The sequence below is a fragment of the Amblyomma americanum genome, chromosome 9, assembly GCF_052857255.1.
Source record: "Amblyomma americanum isolate KBUSLIRL-KWMA chromosome 9, ASM5285725v1, whole genome shotgun sequence".
NCBI classification, from domain to species: Eukaryota; Metazoa; Arthropoda; class Arachnida; order Ixodida; family Ixodidae; genus Amblyomma; species Amblyomma americanum.
This window is the reverse complement of record NC_135505.1, coordinates 127294195-127310776: the sequence shown is the minus strand read 5'-3', so window position 1 is coordinate 127310776 and position 16582 is coordinate 127294195. Positions and strand designations below refer to the sequence as shown.

The following is a 16582-nucleotide window of genomic DNA, read 5'->3' as shown; positions in this document are numbered from 1 at the left end:
GGTAAGGCAGCATCATCAGAGACTATGTAGGTCAAGCAGTACAATGAAGTTGTTTGTAGGACTACTTTCAAGCTGCTGTTTGACTTGAAAGCTGTATCTCTACCACCTACCAGCTCAAGTGTACCTAGTTGGCCTTTTTTTTTTTTTTAGTAGAACTCTCATTTCTGCGAACACACTCACTGCCCATTTCTAAAACTTGCTGTAAACCTTCCAAGGTGCTTGTAAAAGCTGCTTGAGCGACTTTGCATGATCTCCAGAGGCCATATTTTGTAGCAACTCTTTTCTCCGTTCATTGTTGCGTCCCTCTATCATTGGTAGTAGCAACTTGTGACATCGATGTCCTGACTGGCAACTAAACAAGCAATGTCATCCGCTGGCTCCGGTATAAAAAGTGTCCTGCAACAATGTCAGGGAAGCAGAACAGAACTATGATTAGAATTGTTATAAAATGCGGTCCCAGGTCAACTTTTTCCTGCACGGTGAAAATCCAATATCTGTGGTGGGGCAGCTCACTGTTGAAGGAGAAGTTTGGTGCACTGATGGCACCTTCCAGCGTAAGGTAGGTGCATGTGTGTCTCCCATGCGGTAGGTTGGCAGCAATATGCTCAGTTGCCGCTTCGAGGATGCCGCCAAACCATTGTGTAGCCTCTGCACTCTGGGACAATTGTTTTGTGGCAATGGAGTGGGAGCTACAGGTCCAAAACACTCCTCCCTTCTTACACAGCGGAATGTAACACATCTGCCAGATTTCAGTGTTGAAACTCGAGGAAAAAAAAACGGTTTTCTTGAATACGACAAATTTGCTAGGCATGTCTGGTTACAAAAAGCTTTCGTAGATGCACCAGCTTCACCAGCTTCACCAGTGACGGAGTGAAGGTATATCATGTAGATAGTAACGTGCCATGCAACCAGGCACACCGTCAGTAGCCAACTGTTTTGTGGAACAACACGGTTACAGACGCCTTGCCTCTGTAGCATTCGCTTCATTGCCAAGAAAAGCTGCCGCAGAGTATAGCATGTGGCAGGTGTGTGCAAGTACCACACATGCATCTGATTTGCACCTGAACTTGTCTGCACTTCACCTCGTGGTGTTTCAGTGAAGGAATTACCAGCTTGCAGAAAGCTACCTTAGAGGCCTTGAAGAGAGTCTCTAGAAGTGTCACTAATACAGCTTGCAAGGTAATGTAAGGGTACCAAGATACTACTGAAGACTGTGCTGTTGAGCCAGTGGTAGCTATTAGGGATCCGTGTCTTGTGTGCTGGTGAATGCAACTGGTCACCACTTGTCAGCAGACTTCCCAGCTCACTGACTCCGTTCGGCATCCATGCCCGACACTTTAGGTAAATCCTCGCCAGCATTTTTGGAGGCGTGTTTTATGCGTGGCTGGACATAGCAGAAAAGTGCGCTTTTGTTCACACGGATTTGTGGTTCCTCGTTGTCACAGGGAGAAGGTGTGCTGTGGCATCATCTTCAAGGGCCCCCATGGGGAGGTCCTCATCTATCCCAAGCTCCTGCGGCCATGCCGGTGCAGACGACGGCGATTGAATGCGGCCAAGCCTTCCACCGAAACTGTGGCTGAAAGCGGCACTCGCCTCGCAGACAGCGACGTTTCATCTTCTTCGACACCAGCGAACGTGTCACCTTCCCTCACCGCCGACCCATTGTCATCATCGTCATCCGTGGCGGCCACGGTGCTGACGCCAGAGGCATCACCGACCGACGACGTGGGCACATCTGCAGCGCTTCTCTTCCCCACGCCCGAGATGTCGGACTGCAATCCAAGCAGTCCAGAGAACCTGTCGCGAGGCTCAGCATCTCTAGACGGCGGTGCCAGCGATTAACGTTGGCTTACCCCCTAGGTTGTCCCACAAATTCTTGTTGTGTTTTCTTGTTTCTCACCTGTTCCTTGTCTTTTATTTATTCCCGTCTTTCCTAGTTTTTCCTTTGTTTTCTTCCTGTTAGATTCACATTCATTCTGTAATCTCGTCGACCGCATGTATTGCTCCCTCTCCCCTCCCACCAATCTCCACATAATATACCCGCTGCCCTTCAAACTTGTTATTGCACCCTGCACCTTGACTCTAATTTATTTGCCCTTAACTTATTCCATTGTTGTGACAGACGCCGGTTATTTTTTCTGCTGTCACATTTGGTTTGTGAAAGCTTCCAAAGCTTCTGGGCGAGGAATGTGACAAACGCATTTTTCATGTGCTACCCCATGTGTCCATCACTGTTAAGTTTTGCATATGGCTTAAGCCTTGTTTTCTTGGATGTTGCTTGCTTGGTGCCTGTTTTTCTTAATGTGGTTTTATATTTCTTTTTATGCTATTGCATGTGGACAGTTTTTCTTTTTTTGAGTGCATGCGTATACCAAGAACTATTTTTCTGCATGTAACAAAGTTTTTCAGGGAACTTCAACTGTTTTTGTTTGTTTGTTTGTTTTCTGTTCTTTTGTCTCTGGGAAAGCCACATTCAGCTTGGACTTCAGGTGTCATTGTTATGCCATGTCGCGCTTTGCCTCACTTTTCATTCGTCACGAGGTGTTATCAGATGTGATCTGCGTATGTTTTTCTGAATCAGTTCGGGTGGTGTGTGCTGTTCTGCGCATTTCTGTGAGAAATCCATGCAGGGCCAAAAACTTCTTCAAAACTGCAGCATCACTTCATCAGGTTCTCATTTCAACATCACACGTGCTCGAAGAACTTGCAGTTGCCAGTGGGTTGCCAGTGTGTTCATCTTGCCCGGTGTTTGTCTGTTAAAACTGTTCAAGTAAGTTTACATTAGTAGCAGGATTGCGGTTTTGTTGCAGGCATAGACTGTAAGCATTTCATTACTTTGACTCGGACCAATTTTTACGAGGCACATGATGAACTTTCTTTTTTCACTAACTGCAATTTTGATGGTGTACATTCCAAACCTCGCACAGCATATGAACCATGTCTTTTGTTGCGGGAAATTTCCCCAGCTGCTTCTCAGTTTTATACAAAGTAATAATACCTGTACAATGAATTGTGGCTGTTGGCAGTCATTTCCTGTGAATTTTGCGACTGGCTGTGCATTTTTCTTTCTTGCTTCTTGGACCGCTTATGTACCTCCAAGAATAACTTTCAGTGTTTATTAGCTGACAAAAAAGGATTATTTCTAAATGTGCCCTTTCTAACGATGACAGAAAGACAAAGGCTAGTTTCATAAGACGAGCTGCCCTTGTTTTTGTCTCTTGCACTTTGTTCTTTTGATGAAGAAGTTTGTATCAAAGTCGTGAGGGACAGAGCATCCCTTCCTTGCCCAGTGCATTCTCTTGTGGGGGGAGGGGGTCTTCATTCTGCTATGGATGGCACTGCGTATGCTTTGCCACCTCTGGGGCTTGGTTCTGTTATGGACCTTTCATATCTGTGACCCACATTACTCCGATGCAGTATTTGCCATCTTTCGGCTGTCGGCAGCCACGCTCACCACAAAATATGCACGATTCCGACAGGAGGCGATGAAGTGTGTTGCAGGGATAGTTTAATCCTTGTCGTCCCGAGACTTGCCCTAAACAACGGCGTGGTTGTCGCCCGTCAAGAAACGAAAAAATAATGTGGGCACGGGTAAGCAGATATAAAGGCACAGGGGAGGGGCGTGACCAATGCGTTTTACTGCCGCGAGGACAATTACCATCAAAGCCTGCCCCTCCCCACACTGCTTTGTGCGGAAGATGGCTGCGGCGGAATATGCAAGCTTTCGTTACATCATGCTCATCAACATCCGCGCACCAGTCTGTCGCATTTTCATGAAAGTGAAGACCCCTGGTGAGCATTGCGTCAAGCAAGCTGTCTCGCTATGAGGTCCAACTGGGCACTAACGCATCGTCCTGTCTTCCCACAATCCACTAATGCGTGGGTGCATCGTACAAGCTGCTCTCGAATCCCGGTGCCTTGGTGCATGCAACCCTTGGGACACGGGTTGAGGGATGCAGTCTGGCTCAAGCGAAGCACTCCAGCAGCATTGCACCCGTGTCTGCTGGCACCAGGTTTCTCAATAGAGAAGAGTTATGCAGAATCTGTCACACCACGTCTCGTTGGGGAGGCGAGTTGGAGGGCCTCAGGGAGTCTCCACAAAGGCAACACGACAAACAAAACTTTTTTCCATTTTTGTACTCTAGTCAGAAGGAAAGTCGAAGCACCGCTGCCACCAGGTGGCGGTGGTGTGTGGACAAACCTTGTCTCATTGAGACGTCGTAAGTTGGTGAGGAGTTGAACCTAAGCACCGACATTGCTCACAGCAGGCATGACGGGCTCTTCGACATGGTTACGAATGAATTGAACTGGGTTGCCGGGTTGGCCAAGGCTGAGTTCGATGTGTGCATACTGGTCTGGATGTGGAAATTGGATGGGGGGGGTGGGGGGGGGGGGGGGGGTATGAACCGTTGCATTATGTGGTGGGGATCCTGAAGCCATTGTATCTCTGTGTTTCCTTGTAGCAAATCTTTATCGGCACTCGTGGTGAAAATATGCTGAGTATCTCATTGTATTCGATGCAAAATAATTTCGGCTTTTGCCGGCTTAATTAGTTGCATGTGAGATAGAGCATTTTATTCTTGTTTTCAAATCCTTATCCCTTTGATGAGGCAATCTTTTTTTTCCACTATGTGCTTGTTAAGTTATCTCAATGTTAAATAGGTGATGCTCACGCAGTGCTGTAACGAGACCATTGCGGAAAAATGTTTCAGGTATGTAGCAAAATCAAAAAGTTGAGCTTAAGGTTTCTTGTCCCCATTTTTACTGGATTTGGCTCTGGCCTGAAACTTAATGCACTAAAGCTCTCTGAAAGATTGTCAGTGAAATTGGCATTTTGAAAATGGCTTGCAGTACTTGCTTTTTGTGATTGAATTTGTCGTACCTGTGTAGAATGCCTTGGTTGTTGTTGCCACCGCTGAGTGCAACACTTTGTGACTGCATCGGCGGCAAAATCCCCTCAACATTGGATTGGCTTACGATAAGGCTCTCGTTGCGAGGTTTCCCTGAAAGATCCTCGATTGTTGGGTTGTTGCACCCACGTTTTGAGGAGTGCGTGTTGTGGTTTGGCTCACATATAGCGGATGCCGTGTGCTGTTTCTTCTTGGCCATTGTTGTGCACTGTTTCAAACCAGAGAGTGTTCCGCATTTCCCCGCGGTTGTTGAAATCAACATCATCCCCCCAATGTGAGTCGTTGATGTTGTGGTGGTAAACGAGCGAGCTTGCTTGAGAGAAGTTTTGATGTCTGCCCAGCTACCTCAACAAAAAACACTTTTTTTTAAGTGAGACTCATCGAGAGACGGTTAGACATTGTGCTTGTGGCCTTGTTTCTGCTGGAATGGCTTGGATAATAAGCTGACCACCAAAAGCAGTGAAGGGCTGCCAGGGTGCAGTTTTATTTTTGTTATGTATGATGGCTGCATGCTTGTATGTTTAACTTTACAATTCTTGTCCAGGTGTTTCTTGTATACTGTGAAGTTGTGCAAAGCACTGCAATGTTTGGTTTATTTTGTGATCGTATGTTGCTTGCAGAGCACAAAATTTGTCATTATGAAACTCATGACCGTGCATCAATTTCTTGATTCAGTGCTAAATTGCTTTCATGGCGTTTTGCAATCGCAGTAACGTCATTGGCATGTCGTTTTGCAGAGGTAGATGGGCATCAAGCACTTCTCTCGTGTTGAAAGGGCGCTGAGTAGTTTGCAAGAAAGAAGCAGAATGGAAAGAAAGAATGTTGTTGTGAGCTAGTCGTCGGGAAGTCACTGCCACTTTTTTCTAAGACAGGAAAAAAAAAAAAAAACTCCAGAGCCCACGTCGTACCGCACTTGTTCTCGCCAACTGGCTGAAAGAAAGTCGTGGTTACGTGTGTTTGGGAGCTTGGATGTTGTTCTAAAAGTTTTGCTCTTAGCAACGTGCTGTAAAAGTGTGTGTGATCGTCCCAGTTGTCAGTCGTCCCGTGTTGCATCCCTCTGCCGTGCATCCCTTGCTGTTGTGCAGTTTTGTCTTTGCATGTCCATGACCCCCATTCCTGAAATGCATCCCGCGAAAATTTTCGCTTAGCTTTTTAACAGTACCAGGACTGTAACAGGTGCAATGCCACAGGGCCGTAAATGCAGGCATCTTTGCAACATCATTCTACGCCAATCCGTTGCTCAGCTCTTGCTGCCTGGTTGTCACAAAGGTCGTCTTAATTCATGCTGGGACACGCCACTGCTTGCTTGCAGTAGCCTAAATTAATATATAATTTCAGTGCACATTTGAAAATCTTAAAATCACAGAGTGGACGAACAAATTGTGAAACAAATTGTAAACAAACTGAAGAGATGAGTTATAAACAAATTGGAGTAATTTGAATTGATAATTAGTGTTATTAATGCATTCATTAGCGTTTACCATTCGTTACTGAAGCAGCAATAAGCTTCTTCAGCCATCCTGCCACACGCAGTAGCCGCCGTATTGCAGGCAGAGTTAGTTTCATTTGGGATATGCATAGCAATGACTAATAATAATTGGTTTTGGGAGGAAAGGAAATGGCGCAGTATCTGTCTCATATATCGTTGGACACCTAAACGGCGTGGTAAGGGAAGGGTAAAGGAGGGAATGAGAGAAGAAAGGAATTGAGAGTGGTGTGATGACGTTTGTGCCTCCTTCGTGGAGTGGCCCTGTGGCTCCCTGTATTGTAATGGAGTGGTCTTAGAGCAACCTGCAAGCTGGCTGCAAGAGAGGAATGTCTGCTCTTGTCCTTGCATTTTTCCGATAATGCAGGACCAATTGCACAGTTTGGAAGTATGCCATCCGTTAGCTGCATTTGTTTTAGTAGCTCACGGTCGCATATCTTTCAGCACTGTTGTCACAGCTTTGAAAACTTTTGTCCATCACAAGTGTCGGCTGTCGTTGTAGCTTTTGAAAATCGAGCCACATGCCCATGCTTGGATGCAAAAAGATTGGGTAGCTAGTTTTGGCGTGTTTCGCCAGTGACGGACGCAAAGAATGTGAGCTGATGCATTAGCTATGTTTGATTACTGAGCAAAACATCGTCTTGTAGCCAAGTTGCATGTTGCTTCATAATAGTGCACTGCACATTCAGGTGGTTGTCACCTCACCCTGTCATTTTGCGTACACATCATGTATGCGAGAGCCCAATACCCCTTTTCCCCTGAGCTTTTTGCTTTCACTTTGTTCCTATTGTAGATAGCAGACATGACATTTTAAACATGGCGTGTCATGACCGCAGAACCTCATGTGGTACTTAAGGGCATTGAAAAAGCAGCTTATTGTCAGGTGCAGCCTTCTTTTTTTACTTTTTTTGTTCCTGCTTGTTTTAGTAATTTCATGTCTGTGTGTCATTTTTGGTTCTAGAGTGCAATGTGTCGTATTTTTGTAGCTTTTTACTGAGCGATGTCTGTTTATTGGGCGGGCTTTCTTTTTGTGTGCTGAACGACTGGTGTGATGCATATTTAGGCCACTTGCATTGTGGATAAACATCAGAAACATTTCACTTATTTATGATGGAGGTGTTTTTCAGGCCGACCAACTTTTCTGCATGACATTTTACCTCTGTCGTCGTCAGTTCTTGTCGTCAAGACTATTCCGAGTGAGAGGAATGGAAATGCAATAACACTGTTGTGTTTTTTTCTTTTAGTGCACTAATAGACAAAGAATGGCTGGCCACTTCTGCTTGTATGTTGTGTCCTTTTGCGCTCTGTGTTTGTGAGTTTGTAGTGTATTAGAGACCTCGTTAAGGGGGCTAACATGTCTTTTTTGTTTGTTTGTTTCATTCTGATCCGCCGGACATAATGCATTGCCCTTTACACAACACCCGGGCCTGCGGGAAAAAAAGATAATGAATTATGCACCATGTAGAATGGAATGTGATTTTGATTTGCTCTTCCCGCATGTTGCAGCTCAAACTGTGCAGGCCGATCGCTTTTGAGCAAGGCTCTCATTGCATGCCAGCACCCCTTATTCTTACTGATTTTTAGCTATTTTGTACAGTTTTTAGTATCTATGCCTCCTATCCCAAGATGTAATATGCCCACCTGGCATGAGGTGGCGCGCACGGTCGATAACCCGGTGATTAAATAGTGGCGCATATGGCCGCGACACGATGTCACGTGGTGCATGCGTCACGGCCTCCGCGTCATTGTCTCGTGTGTCCTACCTCCTGGGCTTGTTTCATGTCTTAGCACTGTGCTGGTATGTATACATTTTACTTGTGTAATCTTGCTGTTCTGCACCTCCAGCTCGAAAATTTCTGTGATTGTGTGTTCAAGGGAAAAAAAAATCCACCTTGCACTTCTTCTCGTGTTTCTATTTGTTGTTATAAACGTGAGCGTCTAGTACGCGCAGGTAGCGCAGCCTCGTAACAGCGCCATCTGTCATAGAAAAAGTAAATGAGTTCGATGACACTTCACGGCCTCCTACCGCCACACACCTTTCGCCTGTATCCCGCCTCAGAAGAGTGTCGAATGACGAAACGCTCGGTACTGAAAGGATGTATTTGATTTATTTGCTTGCCATATTTCTCTGTAAATCTGGTTTTGGTTAAGTCCGGCTGTTGACATATACCTTACTTCAGAGGGCATTGAAAGGTTTGACAATGCTTACTGTACCTTGGTATGCTAGCAGAACTGATTTTTTGCAGCTGTGAACAACATAAATTGCCTTGCATATGAAAAAAACGTGCGAGAGATGGCGCTGCTACGTGGTGACTGTATGACGTCACGCATACCACGGCACCCCCTACCGACGTGCCGCGCGCACCGCACTGCATTTTCTCGAATTTCATGTGCCCAATCATAGCGTGTGTGCGTGCTTTATCAGTGTCTCCTCCTGTACACTGGCCATGGATGCGATACCATTGCTGTCTCGGTGTGAGCGCGCATGTAGCGAGTGTTCACGACTCTCTGTTCCCCTTCATCGTAGTCATACCTCAAGTGGTCGTAGAAATAAACATGCATCTCAACTCAAAAATGTTATTTCTTTCCTTGGCATGGTGCTAAGTATACCGGGTACCCCAGCTATGTGTGTGCAACCAAGCTTTTAAAAAAGACCAAGTGTCTTAGGTGACTGAAACCAATTGAGTACTGTTGAGGGTCATGTAGCCTAGTCGGAAGCATTTTTTTTCATACACACCAGTAGCTAACATTTTATAACTTGGGTTCAGAAAAGTGTTGATTCAGAAGTTGTAGTTAGCTTTAAAAAACAGCAGACTGAAATGCGAGACATCTCGAGTCCCGAGAGAGGTTCTGAAAAAAAATTGCCCCCCATCAGCACCAGTAACTCTTTACTTGAAGTGCTAATTAAACCTTGCACCTCTTGTGTCTGTATTCTTTTGTGTCGTAAGTTTTGCAGGGAAGCACTGCCCCTTTCTCTAAAACACTATTTTGGACCAATTAAAGACAGAATAATGATGCGCTCAATATTGGATACATGTACGCAGCAGGCTTGCGCGCTGTTGGTGGGAACGTGGCGCCATCTGGTGCCCTAGGCGATCTGCGCAGTGGCGGGGCGCGCTAGCGTTAGGCGCTATGCTCAAAGTAGACACATTTAGCATAGCGTGTTGCTGGTACCGGGAACCCGCGCGCAGCCAATGCGCATGCGCAAATCGCCCTGACGGCGCCAGGTACCCGGCAGCCGAGCGCGTGCTCGCTGGCGGTGGGCGGGCTCCCGGTACTCCGGTGGCGGTAACGGTAACACGGTATGCTAAAGGTGTCTAGTATCCGCTTACTCGCATTAACCGCCACGGTGCTCGAAAATAGACAGTTTTAGTATAGCGTACGCAAAACCTTTGGTACGCAAGTCAATAAAATTGCGTATGTAGAATGCGCAGAACGCTAAAAGAAGCTTAGCGCGTTTAGCGCATACACGCAATTCTCTTTGCGGGGCTTACGGAGGCAACATAGCGACACCCTGTTTGCCCAAGTCTGTTTGCCCGCTCGGTTCTAAAATACCTCGTCATTGCGTAAATGGTTGTATTCGCTTCCGCTTCTTATCTCACTCGGACACAATGTTATATATGATAAGTTGTCGGTAATTTTGAGATAGCAGTGTATTTTCATGCCTGTAAGCCTAACAACAGACTATTTACACTGTCGTCATGGCAACGGCCGTTTGTATCATTTTTGTATGGCTTGAGGGGATGGCGTGGAAGCTGGAGGAACCATCTGCAAGTTCTAGCCACCCTACATCTGCCAAAGAAATAGCAGACGGCAAAAAGCGCACGCTCTGTCGTGGCTTAGTTTGGATTAAACCGGCCTGAGTGGTCTTTTTTCTGACGTGTGGTGGCGCTAGGTACTTACCCACATGTGGCTGAACCTGTGCGTTGCTTGTCCACTGAGCGCCTGTTGCGGAACGGTCTGCAAACGCTCCTCTAAGCGTCGTTCGCGCTTTGGATTCAGCGTGCGCAACAGTCTTACGTGTTGCGTACGCAAAGGACGCAAACGCTATACTAAAACTGTCTAAAATGCCGTGTGCGTTTGAAGCACTGCCACCTGAAACGTACTACTGTATCGCGATGGAATGAAACGCGAACAACGCGGCGCCTACGCGCTCCACTGATAATAATAATTGGTTTTGGGGGGAAAGGAAATGACGCAGTATCTGGCTCATATATCGTTGGACACCTGAACCGCGCCGTAAGGGAAGGGATAAGGGAGGGAGTGAAAGAAGAAGGGAAGAAAGAGGTGCCGTAGTGGAGGGCTCCGGAATAAGTTTGACCACCTGGGGATCCTTAACGTGCACTGACATCGCACAGCACACGGGCGCCTTAACGTTTTGCCTCCATAAAAACGCAGCCGCCGCGGTCGGGTTCGAGCTCGGGAACTCCGGATCAGTAGCCGAGCGGCCTAAGCACTGAGCCACCGCGGCGGGTCGCGCTCCGCTGTTTAATGTTTTCAACGCGCTTTTACCTGGGTGGTACGAAAGAGACGTTAGAGGCGTCCTGGAATGTATCACGGATTACTCTAGCGTCTTAAAAGCGCGGTGAAAATGAATTCGAACAGCGGAGCGTGTATGCGCCGCGTTTCTTTTGATCGCGATAGTACGTACGGTGGCTCAGAACAAGTAGCTGTATACTTAGCAATTAAATGGAAAAGTATTAATAGGCCGGCGATTAAAAATAAGCCACAGCTGGCTAACAGATATGCCTAATTAACTTTTTTATTGTGTGCAAAACAGACAAGCGATACGGATGAGAAATCGCGGCGAGTATTATAAGCATATGTTATTTTTTAAGCGCGTGAGTGAACGCTTAAATTTTTATAAGGGGGCATATTCTGCCCTTGCAAGCAGTAAGCTTCACTGCTAAAACAGCCGCCTGAATAGCGAGGGACTCGCGAAAGGAAATTATGTAACGCTTGGGGCATCATCAAGCCTAAGAAGATGATACTAATGATTCAAATTTATATGATCTTCAGGGTAGCCTGACACTCACTGGCAAGATCGCGACGAAAGGGAAAATAGCCCCTGGCGTACGTAGACGCCTTGCCGTGTCCAGCTTTAACTCCCCTCTATTTGTGCGCAGCGAGCAATGAAAACGGCGTGGCTCTAACAACGTGAAGGTTGGGTTTCGTGTCGGTCCGTGAGCATGCGAGTCTTCAGTCTACACGAACTACAGCCACACCGAACGCAATTTATTGCGAGGAAACCGTTCACTCACCAGCAGAGGTGGGCAACCTCATAAGTCGACCTCAACCTCACGTCATGAGGTGATGTCAGCGACGGCTCGAAATTTTGTGAGTGAGGTCAGCAAATCAGACCTCAACCTCACGCGTGAGTTTGAGGTTGAGTGAGGTCGTCATTCAGTGAGGTCGAGACTTTATGCAGTTGCCACGTCTTACTCCGACGAGTGCCACTTCCGAAGCGGAGTTGCAGCGCATCACCGCAGCGTTTATGCAATGACGCTTAATGTTCGGTTTCCCCTGTTTGGGCAACCGGATGCCACAGTTCCCTCTTAGCTTCCGGTGCTGCGCTGTAATGTCAGTTCAGCCCGAGTCTACAGGAAGACGCACCCCTCTGGTCTTCCCGGAAGGAGCGTTACTGTCACAGCACGCCACTCTCCTTCCCCCTTGCCCCGCTGGCGTAGCACCCTGCCATGGCTGCCTGCCGGTCGGCTCAAACTCCCGGGAGCGCGCAAAGCACGTAACTCACGTTGACCCGCGGTAGCTCTGTTTGATACCGCAAACAAATGAGTTCTTTCCAACAAGCACGCAATAAATTCGTCGCAGCGCGTATGGCCCCAAGCAAGACTGCTTCGTGTTCATGCTCGTTGCCGGCGCTGACGTCACGGCTCTTGCATTGCAGTCGAATAAAGGGGATACTGCTGTACATTACAAGCCGACTTAACAGAACCTGTAGCTGTCGACACAGGCGAGAGAATGTGACTCAGGCGATTTTTAACGAAGACACCTGCTGATTTAATTAAAAAAAAACACGAAACCAGAAATACCTGTATAGCGCCGTCGAAGCTTTTGATCGGTGACTTCCCCTTTCGAATCTCGCACTACTTCTGTATATTCCCGTTCCGTAATGCAAGCAGATGCCAACATAATTTCACTTTTAAATCCTTCCGAATAGCCTCTCTTTTGGTCTCCGGTTCCTTGTTCCTTCTCGGAAATTCAATTATACCGGAACAACGCAACACGAGGCGAACGTGCCAGCATAGCGGTGTTACAGCGGCGAAAAAATGCAAAACGATAATGAATGTATGGTGGCGTGGTAGCTGATTCCTCCCCCCCCCCCCTTTTTTTTAATGAAGATGAGTGAATAGAACTGATTACGTGCTCAAGCTGTGCTGCTGAGTCGCTGTTTCAAACCTTCTAATATGACGTTTAATGGGGCACGGTGTTGTTCGCTTCTGTTTTTAGTGCGCGATTTTTGTTTTCATGTTTCTAATCATTCTCTGTTCTTTACTTTTCTCGTATACGGGATCAGTTAGGTTGGCGCCCTGCCTTGCAGACGACGAGGCACTACACGTTATCTTTCCTTCAACTATTTTGCAGAGACCCATCGTTCACCTTAAACGGCTTCGCAGAATGCTCGCGCGGTGCTCGTTGGTAAAAAACGTCGAGGATGCTGGCGTACCATTGCTTAGTTCAGTTTTGAAGGAAAACAAGAGATTGACTTGAAGCAGCTTGTCTTTTAATTTGGTGCCGGTATATCAGACTTCCCCGGGCTCATAAGGATACTGTTAGCATCATATCATCGCCATCATCTAGAGAGTCAAATGCATGTGTCGTAGCATGATCTTTGCAGTATGTCATACATGAGAACTGGCGCGTTTACCTGCTGGACAATCCGAATGTCATTCATGTGGACCGGATTGTGGGCACTCTTTGTATTGCGTCATGCGCGCATGTGTAGTAATGTGGGATCCATATGGATCTTGAAATGAGGGTGGAAGGGGGCCTGGTATGACGAGAAATTACATCGTTGTCACATGAGTAGGTGTGATGTCACATTACAGCGTCGTCACGTGACTAGGTTTGATGGCGCATTACATCGCTGTCACGTGGCCTTGTATGACGTCACACTCACACGGTGACATCACTAATTATGATTAGCCTTAGTGCTACCTAATTATAACATTAATCCACTGTGACGTCATCTTCGTCACGTGACGTCAATTCTTGCGGATATGACCTTGAATGTGAGCCATCTAATGCTTTCGCATTGATAAAAGAAGCCGCTCGCTTCTACACAGACACAAATACGTGCCTTCTTCGATGTACTACAGTCGCAGCTTAAGTGTTTTCGAAGGCAACATACAGACGACTGAAAAGAGTATTCTCGCTATGCCAGATGGAGCTAGAAAATCGAAATATACTGATATGCGTCTGCATAACCGTCGCATTGGAAAGTACATTGGCGACCAGTTTTTTTATATTCGGTAACTATTCTCAAGCCTGAAAAGAGTATCGTGAATACTCACAATTTCTGGTAGATGGTGGAGAAGCTCTGTTTGTGAATTGCCGGTTCGTGCGTAAATGAGCGAGAGGCTTCCAATACGAACAAGTATACACGAAGCAGGTTGCCAAACATTGACACATATAAAGTGCTCACCGACATACTGTTGGTAACCGCATATGGGACACCCCTGCTTGCAGGCCATATGCTCTCTGAGGGTTCATCCCAGATTATAAGCTTCTCCTATTGCGTGCACATCAACAGTGTCTGTACACACCTAATTAGATAATACCATCATCATTTTGGCTTTGCTGTCCCACAGGATTCTCAGAATTGTTTTTAACTGGAAAACTTCTCATTCGCTTTCTTGTTTTTCATGTTTTCTGAGGTCGAGCAGCCGACCTCAACCTCACAATTTGAGGTTGAGAGAGGTCAGCAGTGGCCTCAGGAAAAGTGAGGTGCGAGCGTCCAAGAATACCTCAACTGATGAGGTTGAGTGAGGTCAGTAAATTCTTTTTGAGGTTGAGGTGAGGTCCAGATTTTTGAGGTCGAATGCCCACCTCTGCTCACCAGGGCATCACGGAAAATCTTCCGCAATATACATGACACGACCCACCACTGAAAAAGGCGTTTTACGAACCAAAGGCGCGCATCCAGCGCACTATCACAGGCTTCTTGGCTGATTATGTGCAGCCAAACCTTCGGCGAGCCGTGTTGTTCTCAGCGGATTGAACTGCGAATAGTCGTCTTCAGGTACCTCCTCAGTTCCACCCAAAATCAGTGCACAAGCCCGGAGACCATGACGGAGACACAGAGAAGTCGTTATGGGGGGCGCATCACTCCGTCCATCAGGACTTTGCGGACATGCCTGTTGACGCCTTTCGATGTGGACGGTGCCCGACTGAGGCAAGGTCGTCCTTGTCTCTTTCCTTGTGTCCAAGTTAACTTTGTGGCCTCCCGAAACGCTGACGAAGGGTGTGGATGTTCGGCGGAGCATTACCTCCTCCACCTGAAGGATACCGAGGAAATGCCCCTTCACGCCTTCTGATGTGGACAGTTCGCGAAGGATCGAGGGCATGAAAGGTCAGCGGGGCATCACCGCCTCCATGTGAATGTCATCTAGCCCTCGACGCAGACAGTATCCTTTCCGATAGATAGATAGTCGCTGTCCTTTCCACTTGGACCGAGGACGTGCGCCTTCTGGCACCTCTTGATGCGGGTAGCGCCTGAAGGTGCAGCTGGGAGGTGTACATTCAGCAGCCACATGCATGTGCTGTTTGGATGCGGGGTACCCCAAGATGCAGGGCATGTAAGCTTAACTAGCGGATGCATTATACCTCACCATCTAAAGGATGAGGACATGCCTTTGCACTTCAGACGAGAGCAATCCCGAAAATGCAGGGCGTGCAAGTTTCGCGGGGGCGCGTATTATGGCGTTCATCAGGACTGTGCGGTTGTGCCTGCAGTTGGCGCCTTCCGGTGCGAGCAACGTCGAAAGGTTCAGGGTGCACAAGTTCAGCGGAGACATCACCCCCCACATGGACTGCGCCTATGTGCCCGAAGCGCCCAGCAGACAAATGTATGCTGAGGCACTCAATTTTAATGCCGAATACATCTCACGTCTACAATATTCTTGGACCGGGGCGTCCATTAAGTACGCAGGTTTACAGTGAAATTTGTTAGCGTCTTATCATGGTCTCATTCGCTGATAGCAGGTGAAAGGCGAGACGAGGGGGAGCAACTTGCTCGGGGCCCCCTAGCGAAAATTATAATTACACGACTAATAGCCTGTTTGACTATTTGGTAGCTCACAGGCAATTAAGGGCAGGAGGACGCGGAGCGGGTCAACCAGGGTATGAGGTTCCAGAGTGCTAATCCAAGGGCACATCGTACAGATGAGTCGAATGACACAGGGCACCGCACACCGCAGCTGGTACAGGATGACAACGGGTGGCGGTGGCTGGGTTAACCGCATACATCGAGCATGCCCCGGTGTCCATACGATTTCGATCCGATTACTCGCCTAGCTGTGCATGCCTGCGGAGGATACGTACAATGGCCGTGGCATCCTCCGAAGCAGGGCAAATTTGAGTAAGCCGCGTGTGAATCAGTGAACTGACTGGTTTATTACCGGTGTGTGGGAGTAGACGAAGGTCTGCGTGCAAACCCACTTCATTTGAGCTTGGTCGTGGCATCCGTAGATGCCGAGGGTATCCGAGTGCACGCATCCACATGCTATGAAATGTCTTCCGATATTTTCAGTTACAAACGCAATTCTTTTTGCAGCGTGTTGGCGGATGGGACATGCAAACTTCACACTTTAGCTGTAAATGCACCGTGCACAAAGGTTGTAGTAACCTTTGCACAGACCATGGACCTAGGATATTCCTTGCTATGGCCACTCCTACATACTGAGAAACTAGGCCTGAAACATGGCGCTACCATACGAGTGCAATTCACAGCTATCCTCCGAAATTAAGCCTTGCTGCCTCACAGGCCATCACAACGCAAATACCAAGCCACCGATACAGACATGTGCCACCATCATGATCAGCATAGTAGCAGTCTCATGCTGACCAGCGCGCCGCTTCCAATACGTTGCCGGCTTTGTATTCAAATACCGTAGCCGTAACGGCCACGCGCCACCACACAATGCAGCCCATTGTCCTGGAGCCTTCT

The 16582-nt window shown here is 47.5% G+C and overlaps 1 protein-coding gene across 3 annotated transcripts in view; it reads left to right on the top strand.

Annotated features, from left to right (window-relative positions):
• LOC144104277 (SIN3-HDAC complex-associated factor) overlaps positions 1 to 8966 on the top strand; it is a 33945-nt gene extending 24979 nt beyond the window's left edge. For 2 of the 3 annotated variants that reach the window (XM_077637176.1, XM_077637177.1), the window contains exon 5: positions 1446 to 8966. In XM_077637176.1, coding sequence (XP_077493302.1) covers positions 1446 to 1842 — 397 coding nt within the window. In that variant the 3' untranslated portion in view covers positions 1843 to 8966. The remainder of the gene's footprint in view (positions 1 to 1445) is intronic. The other variant, XM_077637178.1, reaches the window with a different exon arrangement.
• Positions 8967 to 16582: the final 7616 nt, after the last annotated feature.